General features: G+C 44.1%; 3 protein-coding genes across 5 annotated transcripts; all 3 read right to left on the bottom strand.

The window, feature by feature from the left end:
* Positions 1 to 491: 491 nt before the first annotated feature.
* On the bottom strand, positions 492 to 4,682 carry syngr1a (synaptogyrin 1a). Of its 2 annotated transcripts, none has more exons than XM_028412408.1 (4): positions 4,010 to 4,682; positions 2,959 to 3,196; positions 2,580 to 2,725; positions 492 to 1,125 (listed from the first exon to the last, which is right to left on the bottom strand). In XM_028412408.1, exons 1-4 carry the CDS (start codon positions 4,109 to 4,111, stop codon positions 1,003 to 1,005), a joined length of 609 nt encoding a protein of 202 aa, XP_028268209.1. In that variant the 5' UTR covers positions 4,112 to 4,682; the 3' UTR covers positions 492 to 1,002. The 2 variants fall into 2 exon arrangements, with proteins under 2 accessions (XP_028268209.1, XP_028268210.1); XM_028412409.1 differs by having other exon boundaries at positions 985 to 2,177; positions 4,010 to 4,680.
* Positions 4,683 to 5,193: 511 nt separating this feature from the next.
* Positions 5,194 to 12,277, bottom strand: itga2b (integrin, alpha 2b). 2 transcript variants are annotated; one of them, XM_028412265.1, is made up of 31 exons: positions 12,071 to 12,277; positions 11,344 to 11,474; positions 11,113 to 11,213; positions 10,855 to 11,020; positions 10,723 to 10,772; positions 10,593 to 10,638; positions 10,232 to 10,351; positions 10,040 to 10,084; positions 9,920 to 9,963; positions 9,781 to 9,846; positions 9,650 to 9,702; positions 9,497 to 9,569; positions 9,279 to 9,414; positions 8,913 to 9,098; positions 8,792 to 8,837; positions 8,609 to 8,710; positions 8,429 to 8,484; positions 8,198 to 8,349; positions 8,008 to 8,121; positions 7,775 to 7,842; positions 7,515 to 7,650; positions 7,333 to 7,425; positions 7,158 to 7,237; positions 6,997 to 7,077; positions 6,811 to 6,916; positions 6,324 to 6,479; positions 6,167 to 6,253; positions 5,957 to 6,076; positions 5,782 to 5,883; positions 5,561 to 5,683; positions 5,194 to 5,394 (listed from the first exon to the last, which is right to left on the bottom strand). In XM_028412265.1, exons 1-31 carry the CDS (start codon positions 12,211 to 12,213, stop codon positions 5,299 to 5,301), a joined length of 3,078 nt encoding a protein of 1,025 aa, XP_028268066.1. In that variant the 5' UTR covers positions 12,214 to 12,277; the 3' UTR covers positions 5,194 to 5,298. The 2 variants fall into 2 exon arrangements, with proteins under 2 accessions (XP_028268066.1, XP_028268067.1); XM_028412266.1 differs by having other exon boundaries at positions 11,344 to 11,514; positions 12,071 to 12,142.
* An 837-nt stretch (positions 12,278 to 13,114) lies between these two features.
* On the bottom strand, positions 13,115 to 14,228 carry LOC114440102 (aquaporin-1-like). The gene is made up of 4 exons (XM_028412389.1): positions 13,755 to 14,228; positions 13,526 to 13,684; positions 13,361 to 13,441; positions 13,115 to 13,279 (listed from the first exon to the last, which is right to left on the bottom strand). The coding sequence occupies exons 1-4, from the start codon at positions 14,226 to 14,228 to the stop codon at positions 13,115 to 13,117; spliced, it is 879 nt and encodes a 292-aa protein (XP_028268190.1).
* Between the last annotated feature and the right edge of the window lie 1,284 nt (positions 14,229 to 15,512).

Below are 15,512 nucleotides of genomic sequence, written 5' to 3'. Positions count from 1 at the left end.
GAGGTTAACCGGTCGCTCGTCCACTCATCCTTTTAATAATTCATTCATTGTTTCTTTGAGGAATGCCGGAGTGACTCGGGCAGGTAAAGAGTTCACATTCATTCACAGACACACAGTGAAACAGTAAAAACCTTCTAAGGTGAAAGTTTGCCTCCATATGTTGAATTTAATAAAATTACCACAAAGACAAACACAACCAAATTTCTCAGTTCACACAATAAAACTAAATCATAGAAAAAAACAAACAGAACAATCAATTATAATAGAACAATAATAGAACAGATCAATTTATACCAAACACCACATTCTTCTTCTTCTTCTTCTTCTTCTTGTCTGACTGGTTCAGAGACTTTTCAGTGTATTTTCATTCAGGTATGAGGTGTAATGTTCCTTTAAATGTAAACATTTGTCAGACTGTGAAAAGAGTCCTCTGACCAGCAGGAGGCACTGCAGCTTTTCAGCAGCAGATTTTCAGAAAGTGATGAGGATGCGTGAAGTATCACAAAACTGCTGTATGGCATATGAATCATAAGATGACCTCGTATTTTTGATTTTGACAGATTTTTCTTATTTTTTACTGTTGATTCATCTAGCTGGGCTCGGTTTGTGCCAGTAGCTCAGTGATTGTGATTGTATGACTCCCTATTAGTATTCTTTTATGAAAACAGAGGGCAACAGAGCTAATAACTCATTGTGACTAATGCTAGACAATCATGTTATTTTGTGTCTGAACCTACCCTACTTTACTAACAAGCAAAGCATTTATTGGAAAAAGAAATAAGTTAAAAGAATGATCACCTTCAAAGAAAATGTTCTGACAACTGAAAGAAACAACATGCCCCCTTGGATAATAATGTGAAATCTAACTATAGGTTTTAAAGTGAGAATGTCCCTGAGAATGTCCCTGAATGCATCACAACCTTAACTGGCTGTAACTATCAAACTTCCCAGAGTGCATTAGTGTTTTAGCCTCACACCTCCACTTGGCAGCTGGCGTGGGCTCTACTCTTCGATGGGTGGGTTCTCCTGAGTCTCCTGTTGGTTGGGATCTACGTAGTCCTGGTTGTACGTGACAGAGTCAGCTCCCATTTTGAACCTGTGGACGCCCAGCAGGCCCTGAAGTGCCTGCAGACACACAGGATGTCACTGTACTCATGTGTTAGTGAAAAGAACCACCTGCAAGTTATTAGAAGTGTTAGCATGTTAGCATGTGCAAATAGGTTTTCAGATAAGATTCAGACAACAGCAACAAACTGACAGGCATTTAGTTCAGTCAAGGGTTAGGCTGTGGATTGAAGTCTATTAGTGTGTTAATGTTTGATCAAACCATCAATAGCAAGAGTGTCATGTGATTACAGCCTGATTCAGTCAGCTGACCTGATGTAGAAAACAGGACTACAGCCCAGAAACCCCCAAGCGAGCACCACAAAATGGACACTGGACGAAACAGGGAAGCAGATTCAGAACACAGGTCCAGACCCAGGACCAGAGTCACGGTCAGGGTCATGGTCATGACCTGGCCAGGGTCAGGATCCAGGGAGAATCTCTGGGGGCTGGATGAATGGTCATTTCGAAGCAACCAACCAATAGCACTGTTTCAGAACCCTTCATCCTAATCCTGATTCTGATAGGTTGATTAAATGTAAACTTGTTAACTTCCGTAGTTTTTTTTTTAATACACAACACAAAGGTGTTTATATGTTTAATCTTAATAAAGTTACATAATCATCTTTATCAGAACATGCAACATCATATCGGACATCATGACTTCTCTGTCACAGTTCATGAGTCAGCTCCAACATCTGAAGAGAGAAACAGCATAATTCCGTTACCGTGGTAACAGAAAGGCACTTTGGATAAAGAGGCACTTGGAGCAGTCCACACAGGAAAACAGGAGACAGGTGGCTGCAGGAGACAGGTGAAGTTGCAGCCAAACAGTCTTTTTTTACCAGGACTAAGCTTCCTTTCTCTTTGTTACCATATAACACACAATGTTTTCCATGCAGGTCAAGGAAAAGCATTAAGAAAAACAGATACAGAAAAAGGTTATTATCTGTGACTATTCGACCACAGCTTATGTGTGTGTTTCAGGCCAGAGGAGGGCTGAAGAGTTTGTTATATTCTTCTTCAAAGGACACTCTCTTCAGACGCTCCAACGACAGCAGAGTGAGGCCTCCCTGTGCACAACATATCACACAGATGCACACAACAAATAGACATGACGCACATTAAAACAGACAGAAGAGAAGAGAATGAAGTTACAGCAGATGTTTCGTTATTTTTACTGATAGTATAATGTACAGCAGCCTTTTGATTCCTGTGAAATCAGAGCTGTTCATGTGGATTTAGTCATTCAGTATCACTTTCACAACACTTAATATTAATTTTGCTTATTGGACCTTTCCTTCCTCCTGTAAATAAAGTACACTACACTACAGTTATTCATGCTAGATTTCATGTTAAAACAACTCTCAATATAAACTATTACATCAGTTTGACCAGCAGGTGTCCCAGGCTTGCAGTCTGGTACTGGCTGCTCAGGTGAGTTCACCCTCAGGTGATGGAGTTCAGGTACATACCCAGGTAAAGACAGAGAAGAAGGAGAAGACGATGGTGGCTCTGGCAGCATCTGCACCTTCATTCAAAGGGTTGTCTTCTGGTTCAGAAACCTGCCACTGATTGGCCAGAAAACAGAACCCCACGAACCAGATTAAGGACCAGAGAGCTGCAGAGAACACAGTTTACATGTAACACCAGTGCAGAACAAGAATGATTTAGTCTGAATTAACAGAAATTACTTTTATCACATTAAGGTCACTCAAAATTAATGGTTAGCCTTCTGAGTGACAGGTGTGTGCTGCTTCCTGCTCCTCCTCTTTGCCTGTACTTGGATTAACTCGATATTAAGTGGAATGAAGTTCTGCTAAGTCGGTCTACTAAGAGGGAGCAAAGTCTCACCTGACACCCCAATGTCAGCCATGACGGCTTTCTTCCTGTCCTTTACTCCACTGATCTGAGGAAAATAAACATCAAGTGCCAGGAAACCGGCGCTGCAGAGAAAGCATAATGTCCCCATGGCAACCGCATAATTGCAAGCATTCTGGTTGCGGTTAAAGATGCAGTACTCCTCCACCTCCTCCGGTCGGTTAACGTATCCCTCGTTTGCAACGCACCCCACAATCACAATGGAGAAGAGCTAAAGATAGACAGGACAATAGTTAGCTCAATGCTAAGGGACACATTTATCCTCAGCAGGAGAGGCTAGTTGCTAATCATAAGAATGTGGAAAAGAAATCTTAAATGTCTTTTTTTCCTTAGTAAACCATGAACTACATTAAATGAACATTGTGTTTTAAGGTCAGAAAACCAGAGAGAGCCGCTGGATATTTTTCGTTTTTAGTTTTCTAATTAGTGAATTAGATTCACCAAACCGTCCAATCAGAAGGCAGTAGCAGCACTGAACAGTGAGGTTTTGTTTGAGGAGTCTTGTGTTGAGCCTCAGGAATGTTAACACCAGTCTTATGACTGAATCACACACACACAGAGAGAAGAGTTACTTAACATGGACTGACACAAACCCAGAACACAAATTAACCAACCAGACGAAAACCAGACCCCTGACTTTGGTACCAACAGCTTAACATAGGTAGATCTGACCCTGAGTCAGTGTACCATTATCAGAGCCAGCCAATAAACATTAAAATAGACCTCTAGAGTCCAGACCAACTCAAACCCAAAGCAGCTATAGGTAATCTAATCTGTAGTTAAACATTCAATGTGACATGATTAGATGGGTTCTTATAAATCCAGTTGTTGGCTAAAGAAGTCAGCAGGTCAGCAGTCAACACTCAGAGGGGTTAATGTCACCTTAGCGTGCGGTTCCTCCCACCTGATCGCACCTGCGTGACCTTCAAGAGAATCTCACTGAATAGTGGGTTTTATTCACCCAAGGCTTTAACGTTTTACCAGGAAGTGCTCTGTGACATCATTGTTACAGCATCAGACTCACCCAGCAGAGGATCCTTACAACAGTCTGAGGTTGTCTGATAAAGGTGAGAGGGTCAAAGGCTCCACCAGCCTTCCCTGCCCCGTACGCCTGGAAACCATCCATCCAGAACACTTCCTGTGCCCCAGACCAGTTCTTCTATTCCTCCTCCACCACCACCACCACCACCACCTCCGCCACCACCACCAAGCTCAGTCCACTCAGATTCTAGTTGGTCAAGGTAGTCCCACTTCACTGCATGCGTTACAGTCCAGTGTAGTCCAGTTAATCAAGTTGGTCTGGGTGTGTCTGTGGGTATGTTGCTATGTGTGTGTGTGTGAGTATGTGTGCAGTCTTCCTCTTCTTGGCTGTTATAAACTGCTCTGTAATCTGCACTAATCCTCCTCATCCCCCCTGACATGTTCTATTTTAACTCCCTGACCATCACCTCACAGGCTGTGACCTGCCCCCAACCAGCTCCACCAATCACATGTGAATGTTCATTATAGTGGAGGCCGGACTCATCCAGTCACAGTGAAGGAGGCGGGATAGTACAGCTGGAAGTTAGTTCTAGCTTCCTGGAAGGCAATACTCAGGGTAATATAACTCACTCCACACCATCCTTCCCCTCATATCTTGGTTTCCTCCTTTTTTTTAAAGGAGTTTGGTTTTTTTCTACTGCACCCGTCTGCTGTTTGTCCTTCCATTATCAATGAAAACAAATCCTGGAGGTGATAGCAGCTGACAGAAACCAACGAACTGTGCTGACATACAGAGATAAATCAAAGGGCAGAAATTATCACAGCCTTATTATGAAGCGTGAAACTGTGGGTGAAGCCTCCCAGTGTTATATTAGAGCCCTCAGTCATGTCAGTCAAGCTGCATAGATAAGAAGCCCATCCACAGGGGTGCAGACAATGGTTCATGATAGATAATCATAAAGGTCTTGTCTTATTGTCCTGTCTTGTTTTGTGTGTGTGTGTTTTATAATAAGATCAGTGTGAGCTCCACCATGTTGGCTCAGTTTCATGTCCTGCCATGTGGTTAGTGTTTGTTTACCTTTTATTTTGTAGCATTTTGTTATGCATGTATACTTTACATTTACTTCATATTTGATTGTGTTTACTCTAACTGCATTTTGGTAAATTTACTTATGATAAACGTTTGCTTATTTTCAAAGTAATCTTGATCAATAAGGTGTTGCATCATTATTCTCATTCTGGTTATTTATTTGCAAAATTTAGATTTCAGTAAAATACCAACATCAGTACAACATCATTATATGATCATGTGCTGTGTCTTGGTACTGTGTGTTATTCAGTCATATGACTTTCCTCAGCCAGCCGCTGATCTTCATCATCATTATCATCATCATCAGTGGGTGGGCGAGTTCGTCTAAAGAAGCCCAGCTACATAAAGACAGAGAGAGAGAGAAAATGGTGAACAATCAAACCTTCTGATATCTGTCAGTATATATCTGTATAAATTATAATCCTTTTAACAACAAGCTTAGAAACAGGTTTGAACCTATGTTTCACAAAATTAATTTATATTGAGTGATCAATTAAATAATACCTTCCAGAAGATGAAGCACAGCAGGCAGAGAAGGAGAAGTCCAGAGATAATTGATAGGACGATGTAACCAATAGGAATCTCTTTTTCTCCATCAGGAGGACGCCACAAGACACTGAGCTGAGTCTGCACACACACACACACACATTCTAAAATCTATCAAAAATGACCTAGTTTTGTGGTAAGTTTTTGATTCAGTGATAACTGGGTATGTGTTTGTGTACCTGTGTGTGTCCACTCGACAGCAGCAGTGGTTGGACCTTTGAGGAAGCATTGATGACATCATAGGAGGCAGAGGAGGCAAGCTCATAGTTCAGGTATGGAGTCTGGAGGAAACAAAATGACAGTGTCACCTTTAAGCTTTAACTGTGTGTGTACGAACACAGTTCATTTGCATACCTGCGTCAGGGTGTGTGTCCACAGCCGAGCTGAAATTCGGATGACCGCACTGAAGCCCCGCCCCAACGCCATGACATCACACACAAACCTTACGCACCCAGTCTCACTGCTGCTGCAGTTCTGTGCTCACAGATGTTATATTCTTTGTCACGTCACAGTGTGCTGTTCATACACAACAGTAATGATGTTTAAAAAGGACGTTTTGTTTACCACATGAATAGTTTGACTGTGTGAGTTTGTCTCCTCCTGCTGGATCAATGGAGAAACTGCAGAAACACTGGAGGAGTTACTAACCAGCTGCAAATAGAAAGACAGGTTAGTAAACAGTCACAGAGACAGACAGCTCAGAGACAGACATATTTTGGACCTTGAAAGGGTCTATCTGTGATGCATTCAAGGTCTGGCAGCTCAGGGACTCCTCAGAGGCATTGGAGAAGATGTAGAGAAGCAAGTGATGTTGCCAGGCGGAGGGGAAGTCCACTGTGAGCCTGGCGTTGACAGAACTTGGGCCCTGGTTCCTCAACTACACAACAACATGATGAGTAAACCTAGTTATAAACAGGTACTGTGGAAAATGATGCATGTAACAGCTTAACAGTTAGCCTTTAAACAATGAGTCAGGCTCACTCAGTTGGCAGCACACACTCAAACTGCCCACAATCATGTTGAGACTCTGTATACAGCAGTCTGGATCTTTCAGATGTTTAGCATGTGGGATGTGGAGATAAAAGGCCCTGAACCACTTTGGTTCTAAACAGATGGCTGGAGGAGACACTGAAACTTTGTGGGGACACAAACAGATCAGGAGCCAGTTGGTGCTAGAATGACTGGCATTGATAAACTATTGACCTCACCTCATAAACGTGTTCCACCAGTGGACCTACTTCCTCTAAACTCCCAGGATGCGTTGTGGGCTGCCAGTCACGTAGGGGCAGGACAATCTCTGGAGGGGAGGAGCCTCTGCAGACACAGAAAGGTGTGATCAGCCTATAAATCACCTTTGACGTTAAATAAAGAACTAGCGTGCTGATCTTTTTTACCCTCTGATCTCCAGCGTCGCCGCTGCTTTCACCTCCACTCTCACTGTCACTTTGTTACTACTGGAGTTCACAGGGTTTTTACTGAGACACAGAAAGACAGACAGACATCAGCTGCTGTCAAAAACAGAATTTTAATGATGCAACATAGGAAGATGTTGTACCTCCGGATTCTGAGGCTGAAGGTGATGTGACTCTCCACCTCCTCCAGGCGACCAACACTGAACAGGAGACCAGTTTGTAGCTAAAACCAGACAGACAGACAGACAGACAGACAGATCAGGCATGGTTTAATGTAACATCATAAACCTGTATGATATTAATATATTGTGGTCTCACTGGGTGTCCTTGTCTCATGGGGTTACCGAGGTCACAAGTAACAACAACAGTCTGGTTCTCCTTCCTCTGAACACACACCAGCCTGTTCACGCCCTGCACACAAACCAACTCTTTACACACTGTGTGCACAGATCAGGTTTTCCTTTTTGTGTGTTAACGTTGTATCTTGGTGTGTGTTTCACCTGGCTGCTTTGGAAGTGTGTGTGCTCTGGGATTTGGACCACCAGCTCTGTCTCGTACGCCCCCTCACCGTCATTCACAGCCATCACTGACAACAGGACCGACTGATCCCCGCCAACCAAAACACTGTCTGACACACTGACACACAGAAACACACACTCTAGACTATCTATCCTTGTAAGGACCCTCACTGCCACATGCCACATGAGGACCCGGGTTTGAGTGACTATTAATAAATGGTGTGTGTTTGTTAAGGACTCACGGCTTAGCGCTGAGCTTCAGGTCAGGAACACAGATGTTGTCATCCCCACAATCCAAAATGATCCTAGTCTACACACACACAGATACACAATTCAGTTGTCCATAATTGTGAGGATCAGTAGAGTCCTCAAATGTATTGAGTTTAGGATCAAGTCTGGACCCCGGTTTGGGTTCATGTTGGATTTACAGTGAATATTTTGTGAAAAATAAGTAAAATCACAAGTATTTACTCACCTGTGCAGCAGCATGTGTCTGTCCACGCAACAAAGCATGCTGGGTAGTATTGAGGAGGCTGGCATTAACAGTGATGAAGATTGGACTCAACTTATCCCGAATCTCCTCCTCAGGCTGCGTACACAAACACACACACAACTCTGTTCACCTGTTTTCTTCTTCAGGTGACGTCTGTCACTCAGGGACTCACCCTCAGGTAGGCAGTGTGATTGACACAGGCCACGCCCACTTCCCTCTGAACCATCAGCTTCATCGACTCCTGCGGCTGACTGCTGGACATCAGCAGCGTCCGTCGTGTCATTGGCTGCTTCATCCTGTCGAGCTGTAGCTCCACCCACAGTGCTGCCTCAGCCAATCAGAAGACAAGTTCAAAAACCAGCTCAGCACAAAGAATGTGTGAGGATGTCAGTGAGGACACTACCTGTCTGTTGTGGAATTCTGTGACCTGATACATGGACACACACCTGGATGACAAAACTGATGAGACAGAGAGACTTTTGAAATAATTTTATTACCAGTAAACAACATTCTTTTATTATAACGGATATTTATAAAGGATACAGGATTATCTTATTGTTTATTGTTTTAAATGATCTGTTACCAGGACACTGATATGCTTCCTCGATGACACATTTTAACGTCTGGATTCAGGAAGTCAGGCAGCAGAGTGAGAGCAATTCTGGTCTGGATCACTGCCCGGGATCTAAACACACATTAGCACAGTAAATAGTAGCTCTTTGGTTTTCCTGTCACTAGGTTAATTGTAGTCTTTGTTACTTCATACCTGTAGACAAAAGCTCGGTCTGCAGCCCATGCTCCAACCAACAAATCTTTAAACACACAGACAGGAGGTGACTGATCATTGTTTATTACCTGCTAGCGAACTTCCGAACTTCTGAACTCACCTGGGTATCCGTTTGCATCAATATCAGCCCCTGACCTCAGAGTAAACCCAAATGCTGTTCTGCTGCCAGGCAATGGACTGTCAATCACTTGGGAGGGTGTGACTGACAAACCGTTACTGTTGCCCAGATAAATAAACACCTGTCCCCGTCCATTTTGCCCTCCCCAGGGGGCCCCGATAGCCACATCTGTGGAAAGATTGCCACAAAGTTAATCCTGATCTGCTCCTGAGAGTTTGATACTTAACACAACTGAATCTGAAAGTAGAAGAAATCTTTAAATAGTTTTTAGTCTTGCATATTGTTGCTAGCTGAGATACTTTAATTTCTCTTCTACTAAACATTTTCTAATAAGTTGTTTATCATTACCCTGGTAACCATCCATGTCCAGATCACCAAGCGCAGCAAGGGCGGAACCAAACCGTCCATATATAGAGAAGCCAATCAGTGATTGGTCAGGCTCAGAGGAAAAGATGCCAGGCTTTTTTTGCAGGTACAAAACCACCTGGACAAATGACATGACACACTTATGCTACTCAAGTATTAGTTGCAGTTGGATGTGACACCAATGTACAGTGTGTTCAGACCTGTCCTCTCTCCTGCAGCTGCTCCATCACTCTGTCCATGAAGAGAGGAGCTCCGACCAGCACGTCATCCATACTGCAGACAGATGAGGAGACAGGCACATTCATACCAGAAAGTGCTTGAAAGTTACACACGCTGGCTTCTTATATTCTCACCCATCATTGTTGACATCAGCCACTGCCACACTGTGTCCAAAGTATGACGCCACCTACAGGAAGACAAATTCAGTTTGTCCAAACTATATTGACGTCTAGTAATTTCCAGAACTGTTCACCTGAATATTCACCTGAGCTCCCTGGAAGGTGTGGTAAACTCTCAGCAGTCCACTGCTCCTGCCGTCATAGATCCTCACCTGTTAACACAGAGAGATTAGAACAACAAAGGAGAACTGAAGAGACTTGAATGCAATTAGAGTACGATCATACTGTTCCTGCTGTGTTTCTGTCGTTTGGGACACCAACTAAATAATCTGAAACGCAAACACAGTTATTGATTAGATGATAATGGATCAAGAATTACGTTGTGCTGTGTTGTGTTATATTAACCTGGTATGGAGTCTCTGGTCAGCACACCACTGGCCACTGAGTAACCTGACACACACACACACAAATCCTTTCACTGTGGTCACATTTTAGAACTACTGCTTCAAACTATTTTGTTATTCATCAAAGACATGGAATGAAAAACACACAGCTCTCAAAAAGACTTGATGTAGGTGCCCCTTCAGCTCTACTCACCTCTGTAAATGTCATAAAAGCCCCTCTCATCTGATTGGTGGATGTCTGCCACATACTGGATAGGACTGCTGCTCTGCCCACTGTTGAGGAGGTCACCTACCCTCACTGTGATGACCTGACCTGAAATCAGAACAGCGACATCAGCACTTACCTGCATCAGTGTGCTGCTGGATGGGTCACATGGTTTCAGACTGATGACCAGTGTCATTAAACTGGTTAGGACCCATTTAGACTGGTGAATTAAATGCGATCGTGGAACAAAGCCTGGTCGTCGTGGTTCCACTTCACTTCCCTTCAGTATTTTAAGCTCATTTCTAATTTGATGTGATTGCAGGTAGTGACCAGCAGGTGTGTCCCTCACCCTGGAAATAGAAGCTTCCTGGAGCTCCCAGTATCAGCCGACCCTCCTACAACACATTGACACAATGATAAAGATAGTATTGTCATTGACCACACAGTGATGGAGTGACTCCACCCACCGCCCACTTCACCTTGGTGATGTCAGCGCTGAAGCCAACCTCACAATAGCGCTGGTCATTTCCTAGATAATGAGAAACAGAGTTAAGACTCAGCGACAGACCCCAGCCCTTCTGCCTGTCCATCTGTCTGTCTGTCTGTATTACTGTTGTTCATTCTTGTGTAGTCGTCATCCATCATGATTCCTCTGCACGGGGAGAAAGGGGTGGAGCTCCCTGTGTTGTGGTCCAATAGGAAGCAGGTCCCAACAGGTGTTTTCCCTGACTCTGCACTTCCCTTGTGAACATTCCAATGGAAGAGCGGTGCACATGCCTGACAGGTTGACATCATCATAGTAAATATAGCACAACATTTGACTGTAATTAACTGTGCAGCCTGTAGAGGGCGCTGATGGGACGTCTTACCAATAAGTGTGTGCTGCTGGCGGCTCGAACTGAAGCTCCGAACCACTGCTGACTCTTGAATGTTTGAAACCTCATATCAGAGCTGCTGTGGTCTTCATCACCTTCATGACAGATATGAGATGGCACAAAATCCCTTTGTCTTTCTGTTTGGTTATACCATCATCATCATGCATGGCAAAGATGACACTTTGTTTTCATACCCAGGTTTCCTTTGGTTTATTTGCATCTCACCTGTCAGGTCAAAGTTGACGATGGCACAGGCCCCATCTCCAGGTGAAAAGGGGCAGAGGAACACACCTCCTCCTTCAGTCACCCCTGGTTGGCTGGTGTTGGCTTTCGGAGCACCGATGACAACAAAGGATCTAGGACAAGTTTGACAGAGCCACGCTTTCTGTATGTGATCTGGATCGACAAAACTGAAGCTCTAGAACTAAAACTGGCATCACAACGCTGATTATAAGTTATAAGTTATTTTTGTCAATCCGGGCTTTCTGCCTGTGTGTCAGTGAGTCACAGACTTGATCCAGGAGGAACAGGCGGTGATTATATCTGATCAGAACCTGGTACAGTTCACGTAACTTTAGATTCAGTGGATTGTCTGTGAATGGTGGTTTTAAAGTAGGTTGTAAGTGAAAGAGAAGCAGCTTTCTGGATGATTAAAGTTGAAACTGAGCATAACCTGCTCCTGACAAGGTTCAGTTTGCAGCACAAGTTACCCCGGTTATGATCCTGCTTGCTCTAGCTTCAGACTTAACAGACGTTAGCAACAGCCTAACTTATTAATTACTTAGTGGTACACCCCTCTTTAGTTGATTTATTTTAAAGCTTCTGGATTGTTTACAGGCTCAAGAAAGCTCAAATATAATACCCAAAAAAGTAACATAACCTAATGTAACTTTGTTTTTGAAGACTGCGTCGCTGAACTCTACAGTTTAGATAACTGCTGTATTTAACTTACTTGTTGTTGATGGTTTGAAAGTCGACAGAAAATCCAAAGAGACTTCCTGTCGGCCCGCTGAACATCACAGCTTCATCCAAAAGCTTCAGACACACACTCACAGTCACACACACCACCACACACACACACCTGAACACAAACATCACACCTGTCTGTTCTCTCTGTGCGAATGGAGCCTGACAGAGATGTCCAGCTCACAGACCTTCATTTAACACTGAGTGAGTGAGTGTGTGTGTGTGTTTGTGTGTTTTTGTGTGTGTGTGTGTGCTGACAGATGATTGACAGCTGGCTCTGTCAGTTTGACCACAAAGAGCTAAGGCTTCCTGTTGATAAAGCTACAAATAAAAACCTGTTTATCTGAGGTTTATGGTCCAGTTGTTATTGTGTCTGCTGGTCACATTATTTGTCAGCCATCACTTCTGTTCTTCAGGGTTGGAATTAGCAATTTGACCTGAACAACACTCCTAAAAACCAATGTGACTTTCAAGTCAAATGGTCCTACAATTTTTAAACTGTGTCTCACTGTGTTGCATTGTACTGTATACACACACACACACACACACAAACATACACACACACTTTATTCAGTGCTAGTTTGGGGAAAGACTAGTTTCTGGTTTTGGAAGGCCAGAGATCCTAAATGAAGCTGCAGGAATTGTATTTTGCTGTCATATAAAATGAACAGATTTTATTCATCAGTATGAAACACTTGAGCAACAGACTATAACACACAGACATTTGTGTTCATTTAACAAATAATTACAAAATGTGTACATGTGTTTGAGTAGAAACCTGTTTACAAATTGATCTGCACTTACCAGTTAATAATAATAATAAAAACATCGTTTTCTCCTGAGACAGAAACACAAAAATTTTCTGCGTCCCAGTTAGTGACATAAACAGTATGTTGATGAAGATTCTCAGTCATCCAGGTCATCATACGTAGAGATTGAAGCAAGGCGTCTGGACTTGTAGAGTTTTCTAGAAGACGTTTCGCTGCTCATCCAAGCAGCTTCATCAGTTTATACATAAACAGTATGTGTGTTACTTCAGGTGTGACAGCGCCACCTGCTGATGTTTTTCCTTCAGCACATACAGCTGCTTTAGCTCTGCCCACCAGTCTCCGGGACGACGCCACCGTGGCCGTAGCAACACATCATTAAAAACAGCAGCAAGACACGCCCCCAGACCAGACCCCGCCCAGTACACCTGCAGGAGAATAAGCCAATCAGACAACAGTCTGGTGGTGACACCCTGTGTGTGTGTGTGTGAGTGTGAGAGTGTTCTGACCCAGTGGTTACTGAAGTTAAGTGTGACAGCAGCCGGACCAAATGACCGAGCCAGGTTCATCCCACAGCCTGTAACACTCACCTGAGAGAGACAACCCACTGTTATAGACAGATATAAATGCACATATGAACATATGTTAACCCACGGTCAGTGGACAGGACTTACAGCCACCAGGTGACCAAGGCTGACAGCCAGGCCAACCACCAGAGGAGACACCACAGCTGGCAGAGGGACGTCAATGGTCGCCATTACAACCAGGACCAGCTGGAGAGTGACCAGTGTTTCCACAGCGACCGCCTGGTAGAGCTGGACACCAGAGGAGACCTAAACAGAAAGACATTGAATATTCCATTGTCATAATTCTCAGGTGGACTTGTTGCAAAGTTAAACTCACCTGATTTAGAACAGGTGTCACATCTCCCATCAGTCCCAGCAGCAGTCCTGCAGAGGCTACACCCCCTAAAAACTGACCAACCACATACAATGCTGCCCTCCACAGGCGGAGCCTCAGAGACAGGGCCATCGCCATGGTAATTGCCGGGTTAAGGTGAACTTCCCCACCCACACAGAGCACTGCCATGGCAATGGACAGACCAAAGGCCAGCACCACCTGCAGGGGACATGCAAGTGAGACAAGTACGAGTCCAGACTGATGCAGATCGGCAGGCAGGTGGCTCAGGTTGGTCGGAATGTCTGCAGACCTCAGATCCGATCTGGGTCTCCCAGCAGCAGGCAACATTAAGACAGCTGACAGGCTGACAGACAGGAAAAGGGCAGTGCCAAGGAACTCCAACAGGAAACGATGTAGGCAGGACAAAGTAACAATGTCCCTCCAGACGAGACCCAGGTAACGAGGGACAAGCATCATTAGTCAGCAACCTACAGAAGGTCAGAAAGTTAACTGTCATAAAGCAAAAATATACAAAGCATCAGTGGAAGCTTTTAAAACTCTGACTGAACAGATACTGAGAGCATCTGGAAACAGCCAATCAGCAGGCAGGAGTTACCTGTCAGTTCCAGAGGAGAGCCACCGAGAACAGGGTCAAAGGTGCGCTGCTGCTGGTAGAAGATGAGGTGACGTACAGGTGACTTCTCCTGTGTGTCTCCAACAGCGAGCTGCTGCGTCTGTCTTTTATAACTCTGAAGTGACCCACAGGTGGGTGGTCTCAGCACACACACTCTGTATGTGGAACTGAAGCCTTTTTCTGCACTCCTCTCTCTGGCAGACACTCGATACTTGACATCTTTTGGGAGGAAATAAATTTGGGTAAGTGGGTAAAATCTGAAGGTTTTGGGCAGCATGTGCGGCCGGAGTATGTAAGCGTAAATCTCTGCTGTGATGCTGCACAAGCTATGATAATCCTTTATTAGTCCCACAGTGGGGGTGTGATTCTCTGTGCAGCACCAAGTGATTTAAGACATTATCACAAAGCGTATAACGCATACCAATGCACAGCAGGGGCAGCATCGTTATTGGCTGCTGTGGGCCTCCGGGCCAGAACTGTTCACACCATCAGTGGGGAGAATGGATTCCATCATTCATCATAATGGGTGTCGGGTAAAGATCAGGAGAAGCTGGGAGAACATTGAAGTACAGACACTGATTTAAAGCAAGGCAGAAATGATGGTTCAAGTGGTAACCTCTGAGGCTGAGACATGACGCATGTGGAAGCAGTAAAAACTCCACATTCCTGCAGCCTCTAGGGGGCGGCTCCAAAAGTCATTCCCCATAGACTCCCATGTTAAAATGCCCAACTGTACATCAGAAATAAATGTGTTTACAGCTTAGTACAAGCCCAAGTTCCTCCTATGATGAATGTACAGGGGTGAATTTCTTTAATTATATTAGGACATAAAATTGCACATAATTATGGGTGTGACTGTTTTCACTACCTCCACGTCTTTGCCTGTATTTGGAGTTTAGGCAGACTGTGGCGCTGCTAACATAGCGACAGTCGGAGCCTCCCACAACGACTGAAAACGGTGCTTCAGGAAGCTATGTATGACATCACAGAAGCTTCGTCCATCGGTATGTATACTGTCTGTATGTTTTCATGTAGTTGAGGCGTTGCCCCAAAACCCATTTCCACATGTTTTAAGGTCATGTTACAAAGACATAAATCCACAAGTACAGCTGTGTGTGTGTTAGCCT

The sequence above is a fragment of the Parambassis ranga genome, chromosome 8, assembly GCF_900634625.1.
Source record: "Parambassis ranga chromosome 8, fParRan2.1, whole genome shotgun sequence".
Taxonomy (NCBI): Eukaryota; Metazoa; Chordata; class Actinopteri; family Ambassidae; genus Parambassis; species Parambassis ranga.
Note: the sequence above shows the minus strand (reverse complement) of the source record. Positions and strands in the feature narration are given on the sequence as shown.